Source organism: Cnephaeus nilssonii, assembly GCF_951640355.1.
Source record: "Cnephaeus nilssonii genome assembly, chromosome: 21".
NCBI classification, from domain to species: Eukaryota; Metazoa; Chordata; class Mammalia; order Chiroptera; family Vespertilionidae; genus Cnephaeus; species Cnephaeus nilssonii.
In genome coordinates this window covers 23,146,359-23,159,794 of record NC_137092.1, presented here as the reverse complement: position 1 = coordinate 23,159,794, position 13,436 = coordinate 23,146,359, and the positions used below count along the sequence as shown (strand labels likewise).

Below are 13,436 nucleotides of genomic sequence, written 5' to 3'. Positions count from 1 at the left end.
CTCCACCCAGCCCTGGGGGTCGGCACAGAGCTGAAGGACACATGCCACGTCTCTGACTGGCTCACTTTAAATCCACACTCTGCTCCGGACCTCAGGAGCCCTGGGAAACCACAAACGCTTCCCTGTCCATTCGCCGTCCCTCCCTCCCACCTCCTGTCTCAAGCCCCCCATCCTCCATCTCAACTGGTGGCCCACTTCCTATTCCCCTGGAAAACAGAGAACTCTCAGCCTGCTCCCACGATCCTGGCCACAAGACCTGCCACCTGCTCCCACGATCCTGGCCACACACCCGCCTGCCCACCTGCCCTCTGCTTCCTGCAGCTGGGCTGTCCACGCTCCTGTGCAAAGCCGGCCACCCACCCTGGCACAGAGTCCACCCCTTTGCGCCTAATCAGATGATTCTTCCAGCAACGGTCCCCTTTGCCTCCCACATCGTTAATTTTTCCTTTTCTAGATCCTACCCAGCAGCGTACAGCATGCTATTATTCCTGCCACTTTAAAAAATCCCTCTTCCGACCCCCATCTCCCTCCATCTACCATCCAGACCTCTACTCTCTCTAGAGCAACACTCTTCAAAAGAAGGGTCTACAGGCAGGGTCTCGAACACCCCTGCTCCTGCTCTTCTCTTGAATCCACTCTGGTGGTTAATTTTGTGTGTCCAGTTGACAGCCACGGGGTACCCAAATATTTGGTCAAACATGGTCCTGAGTGTGCCTGCGAGGGTGTTTCTGGATGAGACATTTGATTGGTGGACGAGGAAAGCAGATCGCCCGCCCCAATGCAGTGGGCCTCACCCAGTCAAGTGAACTGAATAGCACAGAAAGGCAGACCCTCCCAGAGTAAGAGGAACTGCGCCTGCCTGACTGCCTTGAGCTGGCACATTGGTCTTTTCCTGTCTTCAGACGCGAACGGAAACATCAGCTCGTGGGGCTCAAGCCTGCTGGCTTTTGGACCGGAACTTACACCCTCAGCTCTGCTGGGTCTTGCCGACTGCAGATCTTGGGCTTCTCAGCCTCCTGAATCACCCGAGCCGATCCTTACAATAAATATCTTCACACGCGCACACACCTCCCCTGACCTCTCAGCAGCGCTGGCTCCCTGCCTGCCTCCCTGAGAACACCGCACTCAGGGCCTCAGCACTGGCGCTGCTGGCTCTGCTCTTCCCCGCTGGCAGCCTCTCCACCCTCTCCCACACCCCGTCTCCGCCTACTCTGCTCCCCTGGGGACTTCACACCCCTCTCCAGTCAGACCTCTCGCCTCCAGGCCCGTGTGTCCCACCGCCTGCTCAGCATCCCTACTTGGATGCCCCAAACCAGACTCCTGATCTGCCCCAGTACCTGCTCCGGGGTCTTCCCATCTCCCAGAGGGTGATTTCACTCTTCCAATCACTCAGGCCAAAAGCTTTGGACGCCCTCATCTGATTTGTCAGCAAATCCTGTTGGCTGTACCCAGAATTACATCAAGAATTGGACCACTTACTTCTCACCATCTCCACGGCTGCCTCCCTACTTCGGACCCCATCACCCTTCACCCGGAACTGCCCCTGCACGGGCCTCCTGCTTCAGGACTTGCCCCACGTCCATTCTCCACACAACAGCCACCAGGAGCCCGAGTCAGACCATCTCACGCCCCCGCTCAAAGCCTTCCAGGGGCTGCCACCTCACCTACAGTCAAAGGTCAAGGTTCCTAAGACCAGAAGCAGGGAGGCGGGGAACAGACTGATAGGCCTCGATGTGGGTGGGGTTGGGGGAACGAGAAGAGAGAAACCAAAGAACGTATATGCTTATATGCACAGCCCTGCCCTGCTTCCTCGGCTTGGAACACGCTTCCCAGACTCCTGCGTGGTCCCTCCTGGATGGCTCCCCTCCAATGCGGCCCTCCCTGGGGCATTCCTTGGCCATCTCCTCACCCCCAGCACTTCCTTCTCTCTCCCCAAAGCACTCATCTCCAACGGATAGAGTGTGCATTTCTTGTTTACTGTCTTCCTCCCTCTCTAGACGGCCAGCGCGGGCTGCATCTGTTTTGTTCCTGCGCCTAGAGAAGTGCCTGGCCCAAGCTATGTGTTTGGTGAATATTTGGTGAATAAATACTGAATGACCCACGTCTGTGGCATGTGCTAGTATAGCTTCCCCTGTTTGCAGATGAGGAAACAAGTTCAGAGAAGGTAGGTAACGTGCCAGAGGCCTCACGGCCATGAACGGTGGAGCTGGGGTTTGAACCCAATGCTCTTCGTTGCTCTTGACCGTTGGGAGCAGTGGGGGTCAGGCCAGGCCCACGCCAGCCTCCATATGTGGGAGTTGCCGCAGCCCAGTACACTGTCCCGAGGAAACAAAGTAGTGCATAACTTAATTTTATGCTTTAATTGCTTGGCGGTGATTTACTGCAGGCCGTATATTTTTCCCCCAGCTGACACTTCCCTCCATGTATTTCTTTTCTCTATCAGCACACTTGACAGGTAAGCTGCTGATATTTACTGTTACTGTATGGACTAATTTTTCCAGCATATATCAGCACCTCCGCCATGTCACGGGCACATAAAGTTCTGCCCTAGAATGGTCAGCCTTCGCCAGACATGGACGGGGCCATATTTGGAGAAGGCCTGGCACCAGAGAACGTGAGAGCCTTGGGGCGTGGGAACACAGCCTCCCGGCCCCACCCCCCATGCACACCCTCACTCACATACCTCCCAGGCCCACCAGAACCGCCCCACAGGGCGCTGCTTTTTATTTGGGGTTTTAAATATGTTTTTCCTTTTCACGAGCGTTCAATATTATTTTGAGATAAACGCTATTGGAAAGGCTTTAGAACCAGTGACCTAGTCCAACCCCCTCACTTACCAGGAGGGAGCTCGGGCTCAGAAAGAGGTAGTGACTTGCCCAAGACCACACCGCTCAGTGAGTAGCAGAAAAGAAGCTAGAGCCCAATTCTCCTCGTCCCTCAGCCATGCTTCCCTCCTCTCCCGCTCGGGGCAGGTAGGAGCCAACCCTCTTCTAGAAGAGTCCAGCTCCCTCCCTTAACTCCTGTAAGCACGCAGTAAGCATGCAGCACGCCCCAGGCAGTGCCAGGTGAGCTCTCTCTTACCCACACAGCAGCCCTCCCACAGCGGGACAGGCTGGGAGCTGTGGCCTGACCGGCCACAACACTGTCCCTCCTCCCGTGCTTGCCTCCAGGCACCCAACCTGCCCCCCTTACTTCAGGCTCAATTCTCTGCCAAGGCCTTAGTTTAGCGGTTACCAGATTACCTGCCCCCACTCCTAGCCGAAGAGCCACCTGGGAGGTTTGCTTAAAAGCAGAATCCACACTTTTAACAGGCCCCCCACGGTGCCCCTGATGCAGGGTTCCAAGGACCGCTCTTTGAGAAACACTGTGTGACAGATGCTCTTGGCCCTCATGTGGCATCTGCAGATTCTCGGTCCCTCGGGACGGAAGGACTCCCCCTCAGTGGCCGTGTGGCAGGCGCTGTGACAGGCAGTGGCAAGGATGTTTAGGGGCAGAGGCCCCATCCAACCCTTCACTCCACACCCCAGGCTCACCCACTGTGCTGACCCATCATGCCACCACGGAGCTCAGCCTCCTCAAGTGGGATTTCTGGAGGACAGATAGATCCCAAGATGCTCAGCGACAAGCCAGAGACTGGCTCTCACAGTCCAAGCCGGCTCCCCCCCCCCCGCCCCCCATCTGCCCCTTGTGACCTTGGCCAGAGAGTCAGAAGGAAATGGGGTCAGGCAGATCATTGCAGGCCCTTGAGTGCTGAGCTTGGAAGCCTCAGGAGGCCGTGGGGGCCATGTGGCCAGGGCCAGACCTGGCTGAGGGGGAACAGGGGCAGCCAATTGGGGAAGATTCCAGTGGTGCAGAGGTTTGGTGAGGGGGGCCTGCCTCAGAGGGGACAGAGACAGCAGGGATAGAAAGAGAGAGCATTTTAGCCCTAGCTGGTTTGGCTCAGTGGATAGAGTATTGGCCTGCGGACTGAAGGGTTCCAGGTTCGATTCCAGTCAAGGGCACATGCTCCGGTTGCGGGCTGGATCCCCAGTGGGGGGTGTGCAGGAGGTGACTGATCAATGATTCTCTCTCATCATTGATGTTTCTACCTCTCTCTCCCTCTCCCTTCCTCTCTGAAATCAATAAAAATATATTTTAAAATATATATTTATATTTTTTAAAGAAAGGGCATTTTGGAGGCGGGACCCCATGACTTGGTACCTGAATGGCGGGGGTGGGAGGTGAAGGAGAGAAAAGGAGGTTGAGCCTCAGCGATGAGGAGAACGGGACTACACCTCCACGCCCATGTCACCTGGACCCCCTCTCTGCTTGGGGACCCCATCTCCACAGCCCAGCTGCCAGCTGACTCTCGGGCTGATTTGCAACTCTTTGGTTCCAAACAGATTCCCCCAAGCAGCAAAGTCTCTGGGATGCAGGTTGCACAGATGTCATGAGGATGGGCTCCGGGAGGGCGGGCAGACAGATAATCCGCGGACTCATCACCCCTGATATACAGCCTCGGGTCCCAGGGGGGGCCGCTCTGCTAAGTAATTGCTTCTGCCTTGATTACAGGCCTTCGCAAATGACTGTGGGCCTGGTCCCACCAGTGTATTTGAATCTTACAAATGTCCACACGCGCAGCCACTCTCTGCACCATCTGATCATTACCTTAAAAGGTTTAATTTGCTTAGTGAGGAAATTAGACTATAAACTATTCGGAAATTATGGAAAGCCACACGTCAAAGAGACCCGCCCCCTGTGAGTTCCTAAGCACATTTGCTAGCGTGTGTGTGTGTGTGTGTGTGTGTGTGTGGCCTCTCAGGTGTGCAGTTAACGGAAATTAGTGGCTGGGCAAGAACCTGGCCCCAGATTAGACCCACAAACAACCCAGAACTAACGGGGCCTCTTCCTGGAGCAACAGGGTACCCGCTAGAGGCCCCTCCAGCCAGAGCGGGGACCCCACCCTGGGAAGGAAGGTGAGGACTGCAGTCACTGCCACCGAGCTCTGGGCCCCCCCGGGAGAGACTGCTCCCACACACTGAAAGGGGGCAGTGGCTCCAATCACCTACCTGCCATTGCCACTGGCCACAGGCCCGCCTCCCATGCCAGGACCCCTATCTGGCCTGAGGCCTTTCGCAGCCTGAGCCCCTCCTTCTCTCTCTCTCCTCCTACCTGGATACAGCATCACGACCTTAATAAGCACAGTTACTGATATAACTAGGTACTTGCTTCCTTCTATCATACTCAGTCCCCATAGTGACTCAAAAAAGGAGATATTTCTATTCCATCCCTTTTCCGAGATGGGACAGAGAGGCTCAGAGAGGTCTACACCGAGCCTGGATTCAAACCTCGCTCCCACTTCCTCTACGAAATCCACCCGCTCAGAGGTCGTTAGCCCATATCCTGTGCGCATCTGCCCAGCCGAGCCAGGGAGGCCCAGGTCCCCGGAGCGATGGGGCCAAGGTCACTAGTGAAGACTTGACAGGAGCCAGAGAAACCACCCTGCAGCCGGGCCAAAGGCAGAGTGTGCCGGAGCGGAAACAGGCTGTTCTGAACCGCGGGGATAAATCAGCGGCTCCCGGGCTCCCAAGGACGCCGCTCACCTGCCCTTGGCGGACAGCCCCGCTGACTGCCTGGAGATTGACTGGCTGGGGGAGGAGTGGAACTGCGGCTGGCACAGCTCCCCCCTGACAAGCGACACAGAGGCCCTCTCTCCCTCCGGGTCCCCGACAGTGCCCGTCTCTGCCCACCAGGCAGGTGAAGGCCTCGGGGGCAGGGAGACACCCCCAGAGAAGCATGACATTTTAGACAGGAACCCCTTGGAATGGCAATCACCCCCAGAGTGCCTCCGACTCTTCCCCATGACCCCTCAGGCAGGCAGGGGGGCTAGGGGTGCAGCCTGGAATGTTCTTGAAAGCTTTACTTTAAGTATTTGTGTGACTGATACCCTTTCTTTGATTCTATAGCTGTCTGTCTTATCATCATCGCTGGTTTATTTCCTAAGCCTTCATGCAGATCCACCTGGCATCTGTACCCTGTGCTTTACCCCAGCACACTGCTGTGTGCCCTCCCCACTCTGCCAGGCTTCCCCCACCTCTGTCTGAGGGCTTCTAGGTCATTAAAAGTCACCTGAATGGGAAGGTCTCAAGCCTGGGGGAGGAGGAAGAGGTCAGAAGCCAGCGCAGGCCCAGCACTGCGGGCAGACTCCGACAGCCAGGCCTTCCAGGGCTGTGGGTCCAGCGGCCATTCAGGGCCCAGAGATACAGATAAAGCACCTAGCCTGTGCTGGGCACGGTTTCCTCACTATCCTCTCACTTCACAGCAACTCTGTGGGTTAGAATGAGTGCCTCTTAACAGATAAGGGAATAGGTTCAGAAAGGCCTACTCACTGGTTTATATGACAAACAGCTAGCAAAAGTCAGGACAGGGATTCAGCAAGCAGAGTGGTTCCCCAAACTACTCTGCTGGTAAAGCACCTCCCTTTTGAGAAGTGCTCCAGTGTGCCAGGTTTCCCAAAGCAGCCACCATGAGCATTCCCACCTTTCCTGAAGAAGGCACTGGAGCTCAGAGATGTCAAGGAAGTTGCCTAAAGGCACCCAGCACTTGAACCAGTTCCCGCAGCACAGAGCCTGTCCCGTCTTCACTGCACTTCAGAGCAAGGGAGCTGCCGGGCTCCTCCCAGGACCCAGTCATTGACTGGGAGGGGACCCAGAAGCCCTACTCTCAGACCCCTGTCCTCCCCAGACCCTCTGCAAGGAGACAGGGGACCCACGACATGCTGGGCACACAGTCCAGAAAGGACCTGCTTAGCAAATGCAGTACAAGGAGCTGGCGCGTGGGCTTGCGACTGAAATGCATGGCCTTGAAACCACACTGCTCTCCTCTTGGGCTCACAATCTTATTCCCGTTGGAGAAAGGGGAGCCAAGAACCCGGGGAGTGACAACAGCAAACAACAGCACAAATCAGCCAGTGTTACTGAACAAGAGAGAGTTCAACGCCCCCACCCCCCAAAGAAAAATGCAACAACCACAGAGTACAACCTTCCACGATACTTCTTTGTCTGTGACACATCAACATCGCCCTCTGCTGCCAGGCGTCAGTATTACCCCATCTCCCAGAGGTGAAAGCCAATCTCCGGCTTTCCCCTTGGCCCTCCCCCATTTCTGAGATATGACACACATCCAGGGGGCCACTCTTCACATTACAGTCGTGATTCTTTTCTTCTTTGACTTTAAGGAGCACAGAGAAGGAATCTCCCTGGCTCTGGCCAGGCATCTTCCAAACCCACAGCTGAAAGCTGTCTGAGACTCAAGGTGCAGAGTTTGGGTTCCCCAAACCACTCTGATGATTCAATAAAAAAAATAAACTCACTTTAGTGAGATGCTCCAGCATGCCAAGTTTTCTAAAGCAGACACCATTAGCATTTCCCTTTTTCCTGAAGAAGGCAGTGGAGCTCAGAGATGTCAAGGAAGTTGCCTAAGGGCACCCAGCACTTGAACCAGTTCCTGCAGCCAGTATGAGATGAGGGAGGGATCTGAGGTCCCAGAGACTGCCCTGCTCCTCCTCCCCGCCTCATGTTCTCTCTGCTCACAGAGTCCCACTGCACATGTGCCCCAGTGTGCCATGTGAAAGCAGGGGCCTGGGGACATTTAATGAGCTGTCATGAGGAGCAGAGCACCCAGCTCTGTGGCCAAGTCACAGCCTGAGCCCCAAGTGGGAAGTGGGTCCCCAGACCCTTGGGGTGAAGCCACTCCGACCCTGAGCAACTCCTTTCCTCCCTGTCCTCACCGAGGACTGTGACTGCCTGCAGCTGTGCCTCCCTGTACCAAACAGGGTGGGGCCCAACTGCCTATTAATCCACGTGTCCTCTCTGGGGGGCCTCAGAGCTGCCCAATCTTCATATCAGATTGACCCTCCATTGGCAGTGGGGATAACCACTTCCCTCCGCACAGCACCCCATCACAGGGTTAATGACCTGGAATCAGCACTGACTCTGTGGACAGCTCCCCCACTTTACAAAAGGCTCTACCCCTGAGACTGGGCCACTTTAAGAAGCAGGGTGGTCCCGTGGCACAAGGACAAGAACTGTGCTAAATACGGGGTCTGTGCATTTCCCAGGCGGCCTGGGCCTCCAACACTCACAGGACACCATGCAGGGGACAGAAAAAAAAAACTGGTTGTAAATTCACTGTGTAATCTACTCTTAGACAGCCGATGGGCAAGGTTTGGGGCCAGCTGCCTATATGAGGGACAGAAAAATGATGGACTAGCAAGCCTTTCCTCAAGTCAACAGGAAGCTCGAACAGGTGCATAAGGAATGAGCAAAACAAGGCAGCTCCCGCTGAGTCACCAGGAGGGAGGAGGGACAGGGTGGCCATGCCTCCCAGGGGCCCCCACCCACTCTCGGCCATGGAAGATGGGGAGACCTTGAAAGGATGAACATCATTCCCGGGTGATGAAACAGCCTGAGCCAGGGTGTGGAGGTGGGAAAATGCAGAGCGTGCCTGGGTGGGGGGCATCCTGCTTGGGGGGGGGGGGGGGTCCCGTACCTAGGAAAGCAGTGAGCTAAGGACTGGGAGGGAGGGTGAGCACAGGGCAGAAGGCTCTGATGGTGCAATGCATCTGGAATACTCTGTAGGCAGAGGAGGCCCTGAGGAGCTGGGGGAGAGGGGTCAGGACCTGAGCTGTGAGGTAGGATGCTAGTCTGTGGGGTAGAGGCAGTGGGGGATCAGTCAGGAGGTTGCTGCTGAGCAAGGCCCGGGAAAACTCCAAACGAGGGCCACGGCATGGGGAGGCCATGGAGGCAGGGAGGCAGGGTGCCAGCTGGGTGCCATTGTTACTTTTGGTCAAGAGCCTGTGGCACGTAAACCGGTGCTAATCCCTCCCCAGCCTTCACTCTGAGCCTCTCCTGGGTCTAGGGGGACCCTCTCTCCTCATCACTACTTCTCCCAAACCCAAAACTGCCCCCAAGCTGCTACCGCCCTTTCCCAAACCCGGAACCAGCCAGTCAAGGTTGAAACATCAGATGGTGCCCCCGGGTGGTTCTGGGGCTCAAAAGAGCTTCTCCAGGGACAGAGCCCTAGTTCTGTGGCCCTGACAGGCGTTGCCTGCACCCCATGGCTGCCCTGCCAAGCTGGACCTGCCAGAGGTCTGACCCAGGGCCACCTCAGTACCACCAACCCTGTCCCCAGATGAACAGGAAGGTGGCGGGGCCTCTTGCCTCCCTCAGAGCTCACTGGGCTTCCCGAAAGGAAAGGGGAAAACTGGAGGATGGTGCCCTGGCTATGGGAGCGGAGACAACTCACCCCACGCCCTGCTTCCTCAATTAGATACCCTCTCCCACACGTTCTTGTTCACAGGTGCACACAGGTACATGGCACACACGCGCGCGCGCACACACACACACACACACACGGTGAAATCCACCCCATCAGGGGTCCGCAAGAACAGCCATGATGCTTGGCCAGGACACACTGAGGGAGGAGGACAGGAAGGTGCTTGCTGCCCCCCGAGAAAGGTGTGGGTAGAGGGGATGGGACTGCGTCAATGCCAGAACAACGGAAGCAAGGGGAGGGCCACAGGCGGGGAAGGAGAGGGAAGAAAGGCTTAGATGAAGAACCAGAGGCCCATCTCTCAGCTGGAGGATCTGTAGGGTGTGCCAGCTACTGCCCCCACACTCAGATACACACACGTGTGCACACACAGAGACAGCAGTGCGTACCTGACCAAAGTGTGATGCTGATCGACAATGAGTGCTGCCTTCTGAACACAGGCCATGCGGGCCGCCTCAGTAGTTATCAAGATGATCTTTAATGTACCTTTCAGCGCATGTTGCACAAAAGTCACTGGAATCCTCAGACATTCAAATGACTTACTCCCCACAGTTACAGCTTTGGGCGGATTTGGGAGAAATCGTGTTTTGCTCCCAGTACCGGCGTTTCCCTCCCTGTCTCCAGACGCACGATCTCTGAAGGATGCACACCGCCCCTGGGGCTTGCTCACCTGGCAGCCTCCCCACAGTCCCAGTCCCGTCCACGGGCCCACCCCCACACTGGGCCCCATGCCGCTGATGGACAATCCCCGCCTCCTGTTCTTGTTTGCTGTTATCAGCTGGTCCATGTCCACGGAGGCACCCGCCTAGGTGCCTCAGGTAACAGATCCTGGGACAGAAGTTCCAGACTAAATGCCATGGAAATAAATTCCAGGAGGTCCCTCACCCTGACCCAAAGCTCCAACAGGAATTTTTCTGATGGACCCAACATCAGAATGAAAAATCAAGGCAGTCTTAAGAGCTAGCACCCAGGGGCCAGACACGGTCCCAAGGCTTCACACAGACTGACTCGTTCAAAGCTAAGAACAACTCTAAGAGGTAGGAACTATCAGCCCCGCTTTACAGGTAAGCAAACGGAGGCACAGAGACAGGAAGTAATTTGCCCGAAAGCACACAACTAGTAAGTGGGTTCAAACCCAGGCAGGGTCTGGGCTCTTACCCATCACATGAAACTGCCTCTCCCAAAGGAGCCTGCCGGGCCCTGGACAGACAGCTCTTCTAGGCCCGAGGCCCGTGAAGCAGCCTCGTCCAGAACCGGGACAGGACGCACCGCCACCGGGCTCATCCAGAACCGGGACAGGACGCACAGCCGCCGGGCTCATCCAGAACCGGGACAGGACACACAGCCACCGGGCTCATCCAGAACCGGGACAGGACACACAGCCACCGGGCTCATCCAGAACCGGGACAGGACGCACAGCCACCGGGCTCATCCAGAACCGGGACAGGACGCACCGCCACCGGGCTCATCCAGAACCGGGACAGGATGCACAGCCACCGGGCTCATCCAGAACCGGGACAGGATGCACAGCCACCGGGCTCATCCAGAACCGGGACAGGATGCACAGCCTCACCGGGCTCATCCAGAACCGGGACAGGACGCACAGCCGCCGGGCTCATCCAGAACCGGGACAGGACGCACAGCCGCCGGGCTCATCCAGAACCGGGACAGGACGCACAGAATTGGGACAGGAAGCACCGGGCTCATCCAGAACCGGGACAGGACTCTCAACGCACCTGCTCTGAAAGCTGCAGGAATGATACAGCCAAGAGCCCTGAAGCACCAACTCCCCGGGCAGAGAGAGCGTTTTAGGATCTGCAGGAACCCGCTGTCAGCCACCCTGGGGCATGCTCCCGGGCAGCTCAAGTGAGGTGGAGACCCTGGGGTTTCCGGCAGTGAGGGGCTGGTGACCCAAAGGGGGACCGCGGAGGAGCAGCCTCTCAACAGGAGGGTTCACACCCCCCCAGGATGGACCCACTGCCCTCCCCACCCCGCCCCACTGCCAGCTCCTCCCTCCTCCCCACCCTGCCCCACAGCCAGCTCCTGCCCCCTCCACGGACGGCACAGTGCGAGGCAGACAGGCCAGGCAAGGACGGGGCTGCGCCCGGGTCTGACTCACTTGAAGAAGTCCTCCTTGCAGTAGACGCTCCCGGCCCTGGAGAAGCACCTGTCCGCCAGCTGCATCTGGCAGTCCGCACACTTGAGGCAGGAGCTGTGCCAGTGTCTGTCCAGGACCTTCAGGATGAACTTGTCCAGGATGTGCTGGTTGCAGCCAGCGCACTGGGGGATCTCTGTGGGGAGAGGAGAGAGGCAGCGTGAGCCTTCCGCACAGCACCGCTCACCAGACGGGCCCTGACGCCTTCCCATCCCTCATCCCTCCCTGCCCACCGCCCCCCCCAGCCCCCCCGTGGTCGGGGAGGACAGAACCCAGCCTCCAAGGCGTGCAGGCTGTACCCTGCACAGAGACCTCTGGTCAAGGGGGCTGAAATGCAACCCATGCTTTGCTGGTCTTGCTTTGGGTGTCTTTGGCCCAAAGGCGTCGTCTGTGTTTCTAAGCCCCCCCCCCCCCCACAAGGCCAGCAGCATCGGCTCACCCCGTTTACGCCAGCTGCAATTCCACAGCCACCGGGCCAGGAAGACCCGGCAACATCCTCCTCTATGTCCACGACATGTTCACTACTGGGCGGAATCTGGGTTAAAAACATCGTCGCCAAAGCGAGCCCTGCCTAGGCACAGACTGAGAGACCAGCTGGCGGAAAAAGCAAATGACTTGTGCAGGGTGAGTAGAGAGCGAGGTCCAGGTCTGAGGGTTTGTGGAGGCGGAATCTGTGTCTCGAGAGGATCTCCTGAGAGCATTTTAATGAGCTGCAACCGATACCGTGGCCTGGCTCCAACAGCGTCCCTCCTCACGTGCCTTCCCGTGCTGCAGACCACACACCAGAAACTGGGTTTCCAGGCTCCCTTGCTGCTCAGGTTCCAATTGTGACTTAAAGTCTGCCAGTCAGATGTACTTAAAAGATACCTGGCCCTAGCCGGTTTGGCTCAGTGGATAGAGCATCGGCCCATGGGCTGAAGGGTCCCGGGTTCGATTCTGGTCAAGGCACAAAAGAGAGGCAACCGATCGATGTTTCTGTCTCTCTCCCTCCCTTCCACTCTTTCTAAGATGTAACGGGAAAATATCCTTGGGTGAGGATTAACCAAAAAAAAAGGGGGGGGGCGGGACCTGAATTGCGAACGAAGTTAAATGGAGGCACAGCCTTCGGGCAGGCTCCCCTGGTGTGGGCGTGGAGCATGCAGAGGCTATGGGGGTCGGGGGCCGTGATGTCCTGCTCAGTCATGGCAGAGGCAGGGGAATTCTGGGGGCTGGGAGTTCCTCCGGGAAGCCTGGCCCACACAGGGCTCCACTGAGTTGAAAGCTACCTAATACCAGGTAACTGACCATTTCCACTTAAATAGCGCAAATGGATTCCGTTGTCTGCAACTCAACCCCAACCACTGCCCAACCACTCTGCTTCCCGCTCTGGGTGCCTTTCTATCCAAGGTCTGTTTTGCTGCCATTTCATCTTTACTAAGGGATTTCGAGTCAATAAAGCAGTTTCAAAATAGACAAGATGGTCAGGCTTCCATGGTTGGATGAATAAATGGACGCCCCCCCCCCCCCCCAAAAAAAGGGAAGGCAACAAATTAACAACAAAACACATAAAAGTGCAAGCATTTGGCTGGTGTTTCTCACCTCTATTATAAACAGGACTTGTGCTAATTGTTTGTTTACACAGTGTCTTCCCCATTAGAAGGTGGGATTCTCAGGGGGCAGCGCCAGTGTTTCTCAGCCTTGTAAACTCACTGCCTAGCCCCGTGCCTGGCACACAAGGTGCCACCACAGATGTTAATGGCTGGATAAATCACTGATCAAATCCTCTCTCAGAAGCTCACCTGGGAACACTTCTCCACTAGTTTCTCCGGCACATTCCAAAACGTCAACAAACCTCATAAAACCAAATCTCTCATGAATCACACGGGTTTCTCGGTTCATATCATGTTTGTTGGCTGTGACATAAAGTGTTAACATACGGGAATTAGCCTCAATGCAGTGGGAGAAAATTGAAAACATCTAAACTATGGCA

General features: G+C 56.5%; 1 protein-coding gene across 1 annotated transcript in view; it reads right to left on the bottom strand.

Moving 5' to 3' along the window:
- The window catches only part of LHX4 (LIM homeobox 4), a gene marked incomplete at its 5' end in the record, with an annotated part of 39,941 nt that overhangs the window by 11,862 nt on the left and 14,643 nt on the right, over nt 1-13,436 (bottom strand). The window contains one exon of the mRNA XM_079760827.1: nt 11,432-11,603. Within this exon, the coding sequence (XP_079616953.1) occupies nt 11,432-11,603 (172 nt within the window). The remainder of the gene's footprint in view (nt 1-11,431; nt 11,604-13,436) is intronic.